Raw genomic sequence first — 15,874 nt, 5'->3', positions numbered from 1 at the left:
ATATTCCTTATGTACAGCTACAGAATGAGAGCCTAGGAAACGGTTGTGAGGTTTCTTAATACATATGTCCTTGTTTGTGCTTCAACCATGTGTTTATACATCCATCTTAATCCGCAGGGTGTGAGGCTGGACAACACAAAACATCACGCCACATTAGGCATCACATCTTCACCGACAGAGAGATTTCCTCCTGTGTGCTCATACTTATGAGATGTCCCATCACTACCTCATCATCATAACTCAGAAAAATATACTGTAAGCACAGGGCGGCAATGGGCCAGACAATCACTTGATATTAAACAGGAATAATAAGCACCTAAGAGCCTCTGCAGGTCTTGGAGGATCATTCACACACAGTGCGTGAACACGGTGGCAGATCATATTAACAGTGAGCTCAGGGAAGTTGCAGTGATAACAGAATTTTAAAAAATTTATAGTAATTTGCAAAAAAGAAAAAAAAATGCATGGCAACATATCTTTACAAAAATAATATCCTGGTTAGTCGAGATAAGAATCCACTGACAGCAGTTTTGTTATTGTCACTTCTTCTCTCAGGAATCTGACGGCAGAAAATTGTAAAACCTTGACGGATAAAAACCAAACACTCAGTGTTACTGCAGACAACTAGGACCCAAGTTTTCACAAACTGACAAAATGAGTCTGTTCCCCATTTTCATTTGATGGTCAATGAAAGACTGAATGAAAGCAATTTGAGGCTGACTGATGATGGGAGAGGGGCTTAATCAATACTTTATCAGCCTTCAGGATATAGCCATACATCTCGGTCAGAGGCAGTGGCTTCTCCTTAGACAATTAAAAGCACCTTCTGCTATTAGCCTCACCTTTCAAATAAGTTAAATTGCAGAGCGTGAGATTGCCTTCTTGCACCATTAAATTAACTCTGCTGTTCCCTCTAGGTGACTGATCCCATTGGGCCAGGTTATTTGGAGGTTTCAGGTGCGCACACACATAAATGAAGACATACATACACACACACACACACACACACACACACACACACACACAGGCAAAAAAAAAGAAGCACTTTTCTCATCTGGAAGTATATTAACCGAGGAAAGGTCAACGGCTCGACATGTAAGACAGACCCTTTTATCTGCACTTAAAGAGAACAGCAATCTGTAATGACTCCCCTGATAGCAATAATGAAAAGACCGCTCGAGGGGACAAGGGGGAAACACCGATCATTTAAGCTCTGCACATGTGTGTTTACATGACACTGAGTGTGTGTTTGTGTTAGAGAAATGCAATGAAAAGTGAATGAGTCAGGGTGGGAGGCTTAGAAGAGTGGATTTAATCATCAGAAGAGAGAATGTGGATTCTCCAAATTGACAAAGTTAGCTGCCTAATGCAACCACTTTACTAGAAAACAAGGGGAGCCGAGTGGAATTGCATCTCATTTCACTTTGATGAAACAGGCTTGTTGACTGTTTACTTCCTACTGCTGAACAAGGACATGCCAAAGAGCGTCATTTATTCAACAATAATGCGAGTCAGGCTCACTGCAATTCATATATTAGATCTTTAAACCAGCTGAGAGCCCATGTGTAGAACCAACCTGCAAAACCGCACGATCTCCCAGTTTCTTTAGAGGGGAAAAGGGTATATAGTGTAGGACTGTGCGATATGACCAAAATCTCATATCCCGATATAAGAATTCTATCATCCCGATAACGATATAAAATCAAAATTTAACATTTTCTGTAAATTCTGTGACTCTCGGGCAGCTCAACTTTCATGAAGTGTTTCCAGCTGGGCGTCGTGTACCTGGAGTCGAGTGTTTTAACCGATACATTTAGAAATAAGTTGTAACGGCCGCAGTTTTCTTTGTGAGTATTTATTACACAGCGTGCTGTGGGGAAAAGCCTGTTCTAACGTTTGAGTCTAAGGTTTATTTTTTAGCACCTGGCGGCTCTTTTTTACTCATCTGTAAATAATCTGCCTACTCTTTCACTTGATTCAGTTTATTTTGAAAAGTCTCAACAGGATCTTGAGCTTTATTGTGAAAGGTTTATGTGGAAAATAAACGAGCGGACACGCGATGGTTTTACCATCGTTGTTGTTAACGACAACGCATAAAAACAGGCGCTTGTCCGTCCGTAGTGTAGTTATATTAAATATAAGAGAAAGAGAGAACTTTAAGAAATTAATATAGCCACTACAGTGACCATCAAAACAATGAAAAAATATTGCTGTAAACTGTTTATTTTGTGACACCACGAAACAACGATAGCGTAAAATGAAACTATAGACGTTTTTATATCGTCATCCCATATATATCGTTATATTGAACAGCCCTAATATACTGTATGGAAATATGAGTGATTGGCAGTGTTGGGGAGTAACAGAATACATGTACCAGCGTTACGTATTTAAAATACACAATAAGAGTAACTGTATTCCGTTACAGTTACCCAAAAAAAGATGATAATTGGAATACAGTTACTTTGTTGAAATAAATGGATTTCACAGCGGTCTTTTCCTGTTTCATATGTTAGGCTATCCCCTCTCTAATTCTGGTAATTCCACGCATTGTCGGAATTAGAGGCTCTAATGTAAGCGTCATGTTAATCCTGGTGGCATCAGTTACACAATGGACCCAGAGCCAGCAGTGTACAGGCAGGAATGCATTTCTTACTTGGAAATTCTGACACCACTTCACATTTAAAGAAAAAAAAAAAAAGGGATGGGCCAAATCTGACCGTGCAATGCAAACTCTGTTTGCCAGCAACCAAGCTACTTTCAGCGTCAAAAGCCTCCACCTCCAACCCAAAGAAACATCTGAAAGTAAGTTCACTAGCCTACTGCAACTATTATGTTTTAGTTGTGGTAGCTACCTGGGTTATGTGCCACTTCAATGTACTATTGCTGTGTGATTTATTACTATTACTAAAAGCTACCCGCCACCAAGCTAACATTGTTAGCTGGCGTTAGTTCATAGACTGCTGACTGTTAGACTTGGATAACATTAAAAACCTGCTAGCTGCAAATAATCATGTGCAGTTCGGAAAGCAGTCTATGAACTAACCTCAGCTAACAATGTTAGCTTGGTGGCAAGTAACCTTCAGTAATAGTAATAAATCACACAGCAATAGTACATTCATGTAGTTGTAAAAAGCATGACATTATATTAAGTAATCTAAAGTATTCAGAATACGTTCCTTGCATTGAGTAACTTAACAAAATATGTTACAAACTACATTTTGGGGGCATGTATTCTGTAATCTGTAGTGGAATATATTTTACCTTCCCAACACTGGTGATTGGGAGTGTTTGTGTAAATAGCGTGGCCATTAATCAGCATCTTTCACTGATACTGACGTAACAGGAAAAAAGGTTGCTCTCAAATTGTGTTATCAGGCGTTCTGTTTTAGTCACCACCACAGTGGGTTGAACTTGGACGGGGTGACAACCTGTAGCAGCAGAACACAAAACAGACGATGACACATGAAAACCACAATCCCACCACCACAGATCTGTGTAGATTCTGTTATCCGTGAGCAGACAATCACACACATCAGAGTACACAGATACAAAGACGCTCAAACCACTGTGGAATTCCCCACCCATCTCCCACATATACAATAAAGGCATATGTTGTCCCAATCATGTTATATTTATATGCTCTGATTTATGAGTGTGTATTCACGTGCAAGCTTGGAGTGCGTTGCTATCCTCATGTGGTTTTACTTTCATGCCAGGGACCCATTTGTCTCCATTATCATCATACGACTCGAGGACGGAGATCTGTTAGGGCTCATGGCAACAGTAATGCCTCTGTCTAGATATAAAAAACAACTTCACTACCTGGACGTTTGTCATGTCACTCTACTATAGGACCAGGAACATTAGGAAGGAAATAGAGCCTCGTACCTCAGTAAAATTCAATTTCCAGTATTTCCAGAGGGCGGAACGGAAATTTGACTGATGGCCGTGCTTACGAAGCCGTTAAGTTTGGAGTATGTTTATGAAGCGTGTTTTGTCAGCTTTTTTGTTTAATGTTGAAATTTATGGCAAAATGGCAAAGCTTTGAGAAAAATCACATCCTCCGACTTTCCCCTGAGCATTTGTTTGGGTGATAAATATGCCATTTCAATCCAGGTTGAGAGCAAAAAGAACACGGGAAAGCTTTTTTCTCCCCCCCCACAGTGTTCTATAACACTTCAGAAAGCAAAACTGCAACCACCACAGAACCCCTGGAAGCATGACAAAGTCGATGCTAACAAACGCAGACAGAGAACGGATTTTCCAGGCCCAATTATAGGAGAAAATCTTTTAAGAAACTCCTGGCTCGGGCCTGAAGAAAAATGATGGAGACAGCTGAGCTATGTAATCACAAGGCCAGGGTGTCACGAGTGTTTAACGTACACCAATCTGATCAAAGTCTTAGAGATTATTCCCAAGCTCCTATTCGTTCCCACAAGTCTTTGCTTCAAAACAGCACCTTTACACTTCATCAGTGTGGACCACCATGTCCGCACCCAGACTGGGCTGCTGCGTTTTTAATAGGAAAACACACCTCAATTATAAAAGCCCAGGAACATAACTGTTTTTTCCCCCCACTAATTACCACTTCAAAACAGGAATCGGATCTCAAGGAAAAAGCATCCAGAGTATTGCTAATTGCCTTCCAGCTGGCTATAGGCCACATCACAGGTAGCATGCACACACAACAGCAGACGTGTTTGCTTTAGTTTCCCCTTCTCTCTGCATGATGGCCATTACATTTTGACCACCACCAGAGCAATTCATTAGCCTCACCATGTCCCTGAATACAAAACCGATGGCAAAGGTGAAGCAAAGCATATTACAAAATTTGTATTAACATAGGAGAATGTGTCGTTTAGAAATCAAGAAAATGCATTTTGTAGTTTGAAAAAAAGAAGTCGAAGGAGAAAAGGAAGGAACTGGTCAAAATGATAAAGAACGCGGCCCAAAAGCATCCAGGTGGTCCATTAAGAAAACAGGACTCATTTAAATTGCAGAATCTCAGACCAGCTGGAAAGTTGGGAATGACTCTGACCTACTGGTGCAAAAAAAAAAAAAAAACCCCAGACAAACACAAAAAAAAAAAAATGCATACACAAAATAATCAGTATGCATAAAAAGGAAAGACGTAGGTGGGACTGCGTGCATCTATCCAGTTTGTGTATATGTATGAAGTGCAAGACGGGGAGGTTTCCCTGGCCTATAATTACACCCTGGTGGGAGTGAAGCTGATAACAGAGGCCTGAGGATATCAACGTCAACAAGGCGAGAGGAGAGGAAATAAATAATTAAAAAATAAAAGGGGAGAGTAAACAACATAAAACCTTATCAAACGTAGGCTCTCAGACTGACACTGCTTTTTCATTTCCGCTTTGATAGTTATGAGACACACACACACACACACACACACCGCTCCATAAGAAGACAAGCTGCAGAGCACAGCCCTCACAGTCAGTGTTTCTAAGTACACTAATTCAATTGATGCGCATGTATGGCAATACTCATTCTCAGAAATGTCACATAACGCCGTTAACAAAGTTATCATACACACCTGAAGCCAGGTAATTTTATTATCACAGCTGGGTTAACCATCAGCCTTTCTACTGACTTTTCTCGCAAAGCGATTTCTTTTTCTCTCATTCAGTGCATACACAAAAACACACATAAACAGCAAGTGTCCAGGATTGTTTTCCTGTAATTTACGGTGAAGTTCTTGCAAATATATTAGCCGTTATTTTCCAGCGTACCTACTGTAATCTACAACAGCAGTTTCTTACTGGAAAAACTATTTAGAATACTAACAGTTGTTTTGTTGCCAATAATTTTTGCACATTCATTGTGGAATCTCAATAAGCAGTTTATTATCATACGTGACACCTGCAAGTCACCATCCTTACAATCAGAATAAAGTTTACGGTCCTTCTTGAATTATGACAAGACAGCAGCTTTGTTGCTTTTCTATTCACTGCATTTTAGACAGAAAATGAAGGCTAGCTGGTCACGATTACTCAAATCAGAGTCCCAATTGTTACGAACTATAACCTAGCACTGTCCTAGCGTGCACAAACACCAAAAACCACATATTTACAACCACCAGTGTCAGAATAACCATCATGACCTTTCAAAATTAATGATTTGACTTAAAAAATGTTATAATTTCATTCAATTTATCTGATTATTTACAATCTGTAAAAAAAAAAAAAAAAAAAAAAAAAAAACTACCACACCTAATGCTTGAGATTTACTAAGCAATCCATGTAAAATCCAACTAAGTGACTCTGTAAAGAAGTTCACTATAACATACGTTTTTTGTTGGGGGTTTTTATGGAAACTATTTCTAGGAAATCAGAATCATACAAACAATTTTCTACCTTCAGCAATTATTCTTTGAATCAATTGCATCTCCACAAACAGCAGAAAAGGCTGACTTAAGCCCCCAGAGGACGTCTAATTTCAAAATCTAAATTCAAATAACATCCATTGTCAGAATCAGATTGTCAAAATTATTACTTCGGTAAAATAGACTAATCATTTCATGCTCAGAATCATTTCTTTAAAAAAAAAAATAAAAATAAAAATAAAAGGAAAAGTTGTGCATTTTTGCACACAAAGAGGAACCTGTGTATCAGTTAACAGTGACCTTGATCTTATGACAAAACAACAACAAAATGTTACATATGGAGTTGACGGTCCTTGAAAATGTGGTTTCTTTCAGCATTGCAGAGCTCTGTTGCTATGGGGACAGGCCTTACACTGAGAAAAAAAGAAAATTAGGAAACACTGTCCTTGAGGCCCTCTATGGACTGTAATAAGCTGAATGCATATTACAGTTTACCCCTCTACAGACGGGAGCCCAGCCAATAACTCAGCAGGCAGGAGTGCACCATAAGTTTGCTGGACAGCAAATATTACACTAACACAAGGGATGGGACATTTATTGTACACTTTTGCGCATTATTACAGCAGTACTTAGTGTGAATATTGTTCCCCAAACTCCTGCTTGCACTGCCGGTATACGCTCGCACAGATTTAGCCCTGAGTTATCATACTACATGGAAAGCACATCCCTCTAACAGATGTCCTTTTCTGATAAGTAACCCATATCTATTCGGGACAGGATGACCTTATATCTTTCAAATGAGCCTGTGCAATGAGAGGGAGGAAGCAGGTTGCCAGTGAGCACAGGAGGGGCAGGGACAGTGTCATGGGCCTCCCAGTGTGGTATTATCCAGACTCTGTTCACCCAGCAGTGAGATGCTGATTTCTCCCACTGTCTTTCAAGTGAAAACCACAACCCTGTCCTACAAAACAGGGGGATATTAGCATTTATAAGACTAGTGGTCACTTCCCTATTCAGGAGCAGACGACTTCCCCATTTTTGTGACATGCTGGAAACAAGAGCGGAAGATAGTCATGCAAATTAAAGCCTAAAATGGCCCAAACAGCCTCCAGCTTCTAACCAACATGCAATAAAACGATTCATTAACTTATTGACCTAAGCTCCTTGTTTTGTTTAATCCGGGGACTGTTAAAGTGTGTAAGAGTGGAGAGTTGCTGAGGGAGTGCAGTGGCCTTAAGTGGGTCCTTCATTTTCCTGTGTTTATTGAAAAACAAAGCACGTGCTTCAAAGTGGCTCAATTAGAGAAGAGAGAGCCACAGCTCGGGAACAGCTCTGGAGTGGCGAAGGAGGACTTCAGGGAAAACTTACGGCTTCTGGGCTACTCTCTGAAGAGTGTGAAGACTTCCTGGAGAGTTTGTGATCGTCTCAAAAAGATAAAGAACCATCATCATAATTCATTTTATTGCCTTCTGGGTGTGAACAGTTTCACTACCCTGCATTATTCTAGTCTGTTATGTAATTCTGTAAATCACAAACTTCCCAAGTTACCCGTTCAGCGTATCCACAGCTTATTTTCCTCAGACTTGGCTGTGCCCACCTTTGTAACTTAAGACAACTTTGAGTATCGTTACTTTTTCCGTTTTCTACAACAGTTACAGGACTACCACAGTGTCGTAACTTGATAAACTATTCGCACGTGGGACTGCTTTTAAACGCAGCACGGGAAGGAAGCACGCACTGCAGACACAGTGCACAAATAGGTAAACAACAGAATCGGTGTCATGTGCTCGACACAGCTGTAAAGTCGAAGTGTGGTTTGAGAGCACAAGGGCTTCGAATGCGATAACTAAACGTCACGGTTTAGGTTTCCGGAGTACTCACCTGCGAAACTAAAGGAATAAGCGTCTGCTCCACCGAGCGAGTTTTGATTTCCAGACCGGAATCAAAGTTACTGTTGCCGCACGGAGATGAAGCCATTCCCGCCGAGCTTTCTCTCCCTCTCTCCCTGATTGGCACACACAATGCACGCCACTAACTGAGTTTACCGACAGCCTCTGCTTTGCTGTTTCGCATTTGCAAACTGGTATAACGGACTTGGGATTACACTCCGGGGGTTTCGCAGTCGGTCGTCGAGTGGCTCTCCACGCACGCACGCAGTTTTAATCCACTCCAGCTCGGTGGTTGTGCCGCTGCGCCCGCTAATGTCCATGTACTTTACTCAACTACGGCAGGGAGCGGACTGCAGCACACCACTGTGGGCAACCACGCACAGAGCACGCACACGCAGTCGGGTTTTCACTGCTGACTGCTTAAGTGGGGAGCGCTGAGCAGTTCATCATTGCGTGCACTGCACAGTGACGAGCTATTTATGTTTTAATATACAGTACGTGTTCACGCACGTGGCAATTACACTTACGTCATTTAAGTATTAATTACATTTCAAAATGATCTATAGTGCGCCTCGTGTGCAACAGAAGGGACATTATAAAGGGAAATGTATCATTAATTGATGTAAATGTACTTTTTTTTATTGCTTTTGAAAATGAATGGAGATTTCATGGTTCTGGGCATCAGAGAGGAAGGGGCATTGCCTCCCTCACACCACAGCTCTGGTTTGATCTCTGAGACACAGAATCATATGTTATCCCCTGGAGTGTGAGAATGCCTTACTCTCCCTCTGGAAAGCCTCACCAGATATACCAATTAAAGCCAGGCAGCACTAAAGCACATGGACTGGGATCTTATGAAGTTTCAAATGTTACCCTTTGTCTGTCTTGAGGGAAAACATTCATTTTCATGATGTACCATTTGATGTCCTCTAGGCTGTGAAACTAAAAAGGGATCTCGAGTGACTGCATTGGTAAGCCTGCAGTAAAGTTCTTGTGTTTTAATTCTGCCTCCTTATTTTGGTGGAAATCAGCTAAACGGCACTGAACGCCGATATTTTGTTGTCTGGATCTGCCTGAATTCCTACAATGAAAACAAGTATTTCCTACTCAGACTTTAACGGCTACCCTGAGGTACCCCTGAGCAAGGTACCGTCCCTACACACTGCTCCCCGGGCGCCTGCTTAGTGGGCTGCCCACTGCTTCACTGAGTGAATGGGTCAAATGCAGAGAAAAACAAGTAATTTCCCCATGGGGATCAATAAAGTATCCATTATTATTATTATTATTATTATTATTATTATTAATAAATGACTGAAAATTTAGTTATGAAAGCTTTGCATCACTAATGACAGTCATTTCAGTTAGAGGTGTTGCTGACTTCCTTTTACAACCCTTTCCCCCCCTCTGCTTTTCATTATTTGGCCATGAGAGAGAGTCAAAATATGTATCTCTACTGAACTTACCCAGATGTATCTCCCAAATGTCCAGTCCTTTTACAGATCACAGCCTATGTTTGAATTCTACAAACCTGAGGCTCTTTAAATCTTTTCTTTCACACTCCGAAATGAGGAGGAAACGTCTCATCCTTGTAATGCCTCTTCTTTTTTCGTAACCTGGTGACTTGTAGAACAGAACCGAGTGTACTTTATGGTTGCCTGTATCCGAGGCCGACCAAACGACTGCCAAAATTCTCAGTTTCCTCAAGCAGGTCCGGAAGCTATTTCTAACTTTACAAGTGCAGTCAGTGGATGACAAGTGGTGAGAAACGATTCACATTACAAACACAGCAGATGGCAGAGACCAGATACGGCTTATAAGCACCGTGGCACTGTTAGTGACGCCTTTTGCTGCCTGCTTTATCATCACCTATGGTGGCTGGCTGGCACTCTTGTGTCAGCAGTGGAGACAACTATTGTGTTTGTGTGAGTGTATGTGTCTGCCACTGTCAGGCCTAGCCAGTATTTATTTAAAGCCCCAGAGCTATGCTTTAGTCTAACCCTCCCTGTTTACATTGGTTTCACTCCACACACATACACACATATATACACAAGCAGACATGTACACACCCACACAAATACACACGTTTGCAATGCATCATTATGAAGGCATGCAAGTAGGTTGGCTGTTGTGTGGACAAGGTTCTGTTCCACCTTGATGAATGGCTCTACTACCAGCTAGATAGTATCTGTATGTTTCTTGGTAATCTGCACTGAGGCTCTTTTCCAGCTGATAAGGCGATAAACTCCACTTGGGCTCCTTTTTGCATTGTGGTGTATTAGCTCGCTTTGGCTGAAATTATGCTGGTCACAGCTTTTAAGTTCGAGTGGAAGACTGAGATAAGAAATATGATACATCCTGTAACATTTTGACTGAAATAGATTAGTTATCACCAAGACGGATAGCTTCGAGTACACAATCTCAACCAAACGCAGTTGCGTGTCTGTTCTTGTTTCTTTCCCTTTTTTGTCATCGCCACATCTGAGCTGTGATACTGACTTGTTTTTCTAAACAGCATCTCATTTGTTCTGGAATGTTCAATATTTGCTCTTTTGCCTCTAATCTCTTTGAGGCATGCTCCATTTTTGACAATTTGCCTGAAACGGCACATAAGCAGGGAGTCCCTGATGTGTATGTTCGTCTCGCACAGTCCAAGGGTATTGCTCATTAAATAAAAGATGCTTGTGCGTGGTGTGATTGTGTTGCTAACAGCTGCTACTGTCTCTTCCCGTGCTTTAGAAGTGCTGACTTCCCTCTCTCGCTGGATCATTCCTTCTGGTTGTACAGCTCCTGGGACGGGAACTGCTGAGGCTAAAGAGATAGTGATTTCGCAGTCTACAAGATGTAAAATGAGTGCACTCAGTCATAGTCCCCTGCTGGATAAGTAGATTGAAATTTGGGGATTTCAAAGGGAGGATTGTGGTGGAATGTTGATGGATTTTTTTCCCCTTGCATTTTTTTAAAACAGTAGAACATTTTCAGCTGGAGGAAACAACCCATGCCTGCACGAAAGCATGCTTTTAACGCGCACGTTTGTGATCACAATCTTCCTCACACATTCGTACAACATTATTTTTCATTGTTTTTCTTAGCAGCTTAATGCAGTTTTTATGCACAGCTTAGAAATTCATGTAACCTACAGCGCGCCGATCAGATGAACTTAGGTCTTGCACGTAAAGCTGCCGTGGCCTTGACAGAGACCTGCAGCTGAACTCATCCCCTTAGCACGATACAGTGACCGCGGAGACCTCTGTGAAAGAGAGGAGTTCAGGCTGAGGTAGGGTTGCCAACTCCCTGAAAAATAAATAAGGGACACCTCGTGGCCAGGGCCGGGCGACCCAGTTGTCTTCACCCTTCCCAGTGTGGTGAATTTTCTAGCTCTTTTTTTGTGTGTGAAATTATTTTTTTAACCATTTGACTTGAAGTTGATTTAAGTAGATGCATATTCTATTCTTTGTGATATGAACACATGGGAAACAAATGATCATTTAGCCATTTATTTTTAGCTCAAAATGACAACATTAACACAGTAAAACAGGTCTCTTTCTTAAACAGAAGCCTGTCATGCTTAACTTTTGAGAATATAAGTAAATCTTTCTTTAAAAGCACTCTGTCCTGCTTAACTTAAAATAATAGAAAACAATAGAAAGAAAAATATTCTTGTAACTGTGCACATTTAGTGCATTTAGTACAATTGGCTTCAGTTGAGGTATTATTTCAGCTTTTCTAATGCTAATCAGCTGCTCCTGTTTGTAAACCCGCTTGTTCCCATGATTACGCATCATAACTCATCATCATTATTCATCTATGTATTACTTTTATGTATTAGTCATCAATTTGTTGTAATCATCTATCCTTGCAGTTGTTTATTACACAAAATAAATTATATTATCACACTTCTGGCCACATAGCGCTGATATTCATTGCACATGCCCATATTAACTTTTTCCAGCCAGGTGTTTTCCTTTTCCCATTCTTCCCTTTCTCTGAGGGGAACAAACATTGCTGCTCTAGTGCTGGGCTCACACTGTGCGATTTTTGGCCCATTTTGAGCCGATTTTTGAGTGATCGGACCGATTTTGGCCTTCATCGTGCGTCGTGTAGTATACGTGGGGTAACGAGAAGTGATTAACACCTCACGACCAGCTCCCGATCATCAATCGCTCGTGAGGGTGTCACCACAGGCGCTCACACTGCTCACGCGCAAACGTAAACGTTGGTGAAAAAGACGTTGCAGCACGGCTGTGCAGCGTGTGATCTGGACACAAGCGATGGAGGCACAACTTTGGAAAGCTCATCCGAGCCTTTTCGATGTGGCATCACAAAATTATCACGACCACAACAACCGTGAAAATAGTTGGATTTACATTGCTGCTCAATCACAGCTGCCTGATCAATGTTTTTCATTAGCAATTTAGCAAAGTTGATGGTAGTGGTGTGTCTGTGTGAGTGAAAGACAGAGAGAGCGAGCGACAGATTTTCTGTTATAACCTTCATGTTATGGAGGCACAGTGTGAGCACTCAGGTCGCATCAGAGCATCGGGCGGTATAGTGTGAGAGTACATCGTGACATACGAACTTCTAACCCCTGCGAGTCAATCGTGCAGTTTGAGCAGGAGCTGAATAACGTGACTGAAAAAAATCGCACAGTGTTTGCCCAGCTTTAGGTGTACTGTCGTCCGAGACTTGCACCGCAGAGTCGGCGTTTGTTCCCCTGTTGGCCATGCTTCTTGTTGTGGTCATCTGTTGTCTTCCGGTATTTTCTCCGCAAGCGACCTTTCCTCGACCAATGAGATGAGCGGTAATCTGAATTGTCATAAGTGTGCTGTCAGCTCATTGGTCACAAAGCAGGAGAGGGGCTGGGAATTATGTTTTCAAACAAAGTGTTAATTCCATAAACATTTATAGACTACTTTTGATTCTCACTGTATTACGGGACAAAGTGCGTCCCTTATTAGCTCAATACGGGACGTGTACTTTTGTTTCTAAATACGGGACGATTCCGTATTTTAAGGGACGGTTGGCAACCCTAGGCTGAGGTCAGGCGTCCTGTTTGGCTGTTCAGCTGGATTTGCATTGACTTTATTTAACTTACCTATGGTTATGTTACGGCTTAAAGGTTTCAGTTGTTTGTAATGTTAGATGAGTTTAATCCCAGGTGTTTATGTTAATACAAGCTGTGGTGGTCAGAGGATATTGCACTGCCTGAGTGAAAACAATATGCAGAGAATAACAGACACTGGCTGGAAAGACATTTTAATATGTTCAAAATAAAAAGAGTTAAGTACAAGTGCTAATAAGAAGCGGGTCATGCTATCCTTCTGCCAAGGAGGCGCCCTCGGGGACAAGACAAATTTAATTGTACATAAACAAAACCAGGCAGCAGCAAAGTGGCATGCAGACACCCCGGCCCTGCAATCTCGGCTTTTCCACGTCTCTATTTCTGCTGTTACATAATCGCGGACACCTCACATAGCCTCATTATCATTCTGTTTTCATCCAGACCATCTTTTTTCCTTCCCCCCCCTTTTTCTGAAGGCTGCCTCGCTTGTCAGAGATGCTTTCTGCTGTTTGAAATAACAAACACATGGGGCCGTGTGGAGATGACACACATAAATGGTTATTAGTTTAATTTGCATTCTCGCACGCAAGTGCGCACCAAGATAATCCCACTCCTTTCACCTTGAAGAAAGAGCTCGGAGAAAGTATTCACAGTAAGCTGTTGCAAAATGCTGTTATCACTTGGGAGTTTGGAATTGTAAAAGCATGACTATAGACTCATTAGGTGTGCTTTTGTAGACTCTTGCAACCACAGAGGCAAAGTATGCCTTTTTCTGGGTTTGAAAAACCAGAACACTATTTTATTAGATATTTAAAAAATATATTAGGTCTCTTCATCATCCATCAGCCCATAAGTACTCTTGTAGAATATAAAATTTAATCCAGTGATTTCATAATTTGCTATATTCTAACAAAACTATCTTCAGAGATCCTTGGTTGCACCTGTAGGTAACAAATGGTACAATAAAATGAATGAGTGGAACATTTAAAGACATTTTGTGCATTCATTCATCCTTGTGAGATTTTCACAATTTTGTAGACATTATTTAGAAGTGTGTTTATACATTTCTGTCACAATTCAGACTTTCTGAAGTAACAACAGAAAGAATAGTATTAAGTTTATCATTAATGTAACATGAAAAGTTCTATATTTAATGAAAACACAGAAAAAGTAAAGAAACCTGCATTTATATCCACAACATTTGTCATGATACAGACTCCAGACTCTGTTAAATAATCATAAATCCATTACTGTGGATTTCTTATCAAACTGACCTTGCTGACATACACAGAATAGCAGGAAACAACGTTTTTATCTTCCAATCATAACCACATGATGAGGCCATCAGAACTGATGCAGAGTGCATCAGCTGGATAAATTAAAGTACTTTCTTTGTAAATTGAATTACAAGAGTTTGTACTGTGTAAAGATGTGTTCACATAACCATATACACCCCGTTTTCCACTTTATGAGAGATGAATGGGATCTTTCCTAAGTAAATCTCCCCTCTCCTCCAATGACCTGTTACATTTGATCAAATTAATCATGCATTATGTAAGCAACCACAGAGACACAAGCGGATGAGAGATAATACAGATACTTCGTCACAGATGAAGCTCTTTGGCTGCATCTGAAAATGGCTTTTCTGCCACTCATGAGCTGACACTCCAAAGATGAGAGCCATAGGGTATCCTCCACATGGCGTGCGCCCCATAGAGAGGTTGTCTCACCCTGCCAAGTCTGTCTAAATCCTGCTTCACTGTGAATGAGGAGGGACAACAATAGCAAGTCGGGCATAATCTATTTTCTGCTGAAGTGTTGGTGACAGGGTGTCTGTTTTGTCTTTGTCACACCCGTATACCGTAAGTCAGCTTGGTCAGAGGTGAGCCAACACAGGCCCAACACTCTCCCTTTCTTCATCCTTTCTCTCTTTCCTTATTATTTGGGCCTGTTCCTGTTTGTCTTTGCTACACTGTCATTTATGATATGACTTAAGGCCTCACAGTCACCATCATTTTCCCCTCTGATCCTGTCAAATAGGTGCCCCGAAAACTCCTTGTTACAAAAGTGTCAGCTGTGCAAGCCCAAAAGACCCAGGGGGCTTTTTTCTTTTTCTTTTTTTTTCATTACAAGTAAGGTTGTCTGGCTAGCAGCTAGCTCAGCTGCGATCACTCACCCTCAATATAGAGTGACAAGTAGATGATGCAGTCTGACACAGCTCTGTGCTTATGCTATGGCGTGTTGATTGTTGAGAGAGAGTTTTAATTGAGATTTTGATTGAAATGGCACTCACTTGCCCTATAAGAGCTAGCGTCTCTATAGTACATACACATATTTTATACAAATCCACAGTTGTATATATTTGTACATTGTCTGATGCAGTGTGACTGTCCCATCCATCCTGCTAAAATATCTCCAAATAAGGCTCTAAATCTCCAACAGTTTTGTTTTTGTCTGGCCTTCAAAATTCCCTGTAGGGGAGATGAAACGAAATCTCCACAGAATAACAAATAATCACCTCACTGTTATCCTATTTTACTTTAATTCAGCCATGCTAGAGATCGAAGATCACACAAATAG

At 41.1% G+C, this 15,874-nt stretch overlaps 1 protein-coding gene across 1 annotated transcript in view; it reads right to left on the bottom strand.

The window, feature by feature from the left end:
• Positions 1-8,557, bottom strand: part of ctnnal1 (catenin (cadherin-associated protein), alpha-like 1) — a 54,494-nt gene extending 45,937 nt beyond the window's left edge. Inside the window, exon 1 of the mRNA XM_085345740.1 lies at positions 8,228-8,557. Within this exon, the coding sequence (XP_085201866.1) occupies positions 8,228-8,323 (96 nt within the window). The 5' untranslated portion in view covers positions 8,324-8,557. The remainder of the gene's footprint in view (positions 1-8,227) is intronic.
• Between the last annotated feature and the right edge of the window lie 7,317 nt (positions 8,558-15,874).

This window comes from Diplotaxodon limnothrissa, linkage group LG22, assembly GCF_057381915.1.
Source record: "Diplotaxodon limnothrissa isolate DT_005_m linkage group LG22, D_limnothrissa_male_GT1.1, whole genome shotgun sequence".
Lineage (NCBI taxonomy): Eukaryota > Metazoa > Chordata > Actinopteri > Cichliformes > Cichlidae > Diplotaxodon > Diplotaxodon limnothrissa.
The sequence above is the reverse complement of the archived record's forward strand: the minus strand, read 5'-3'. Positions and strand labels throughout refer to the sequence as shown.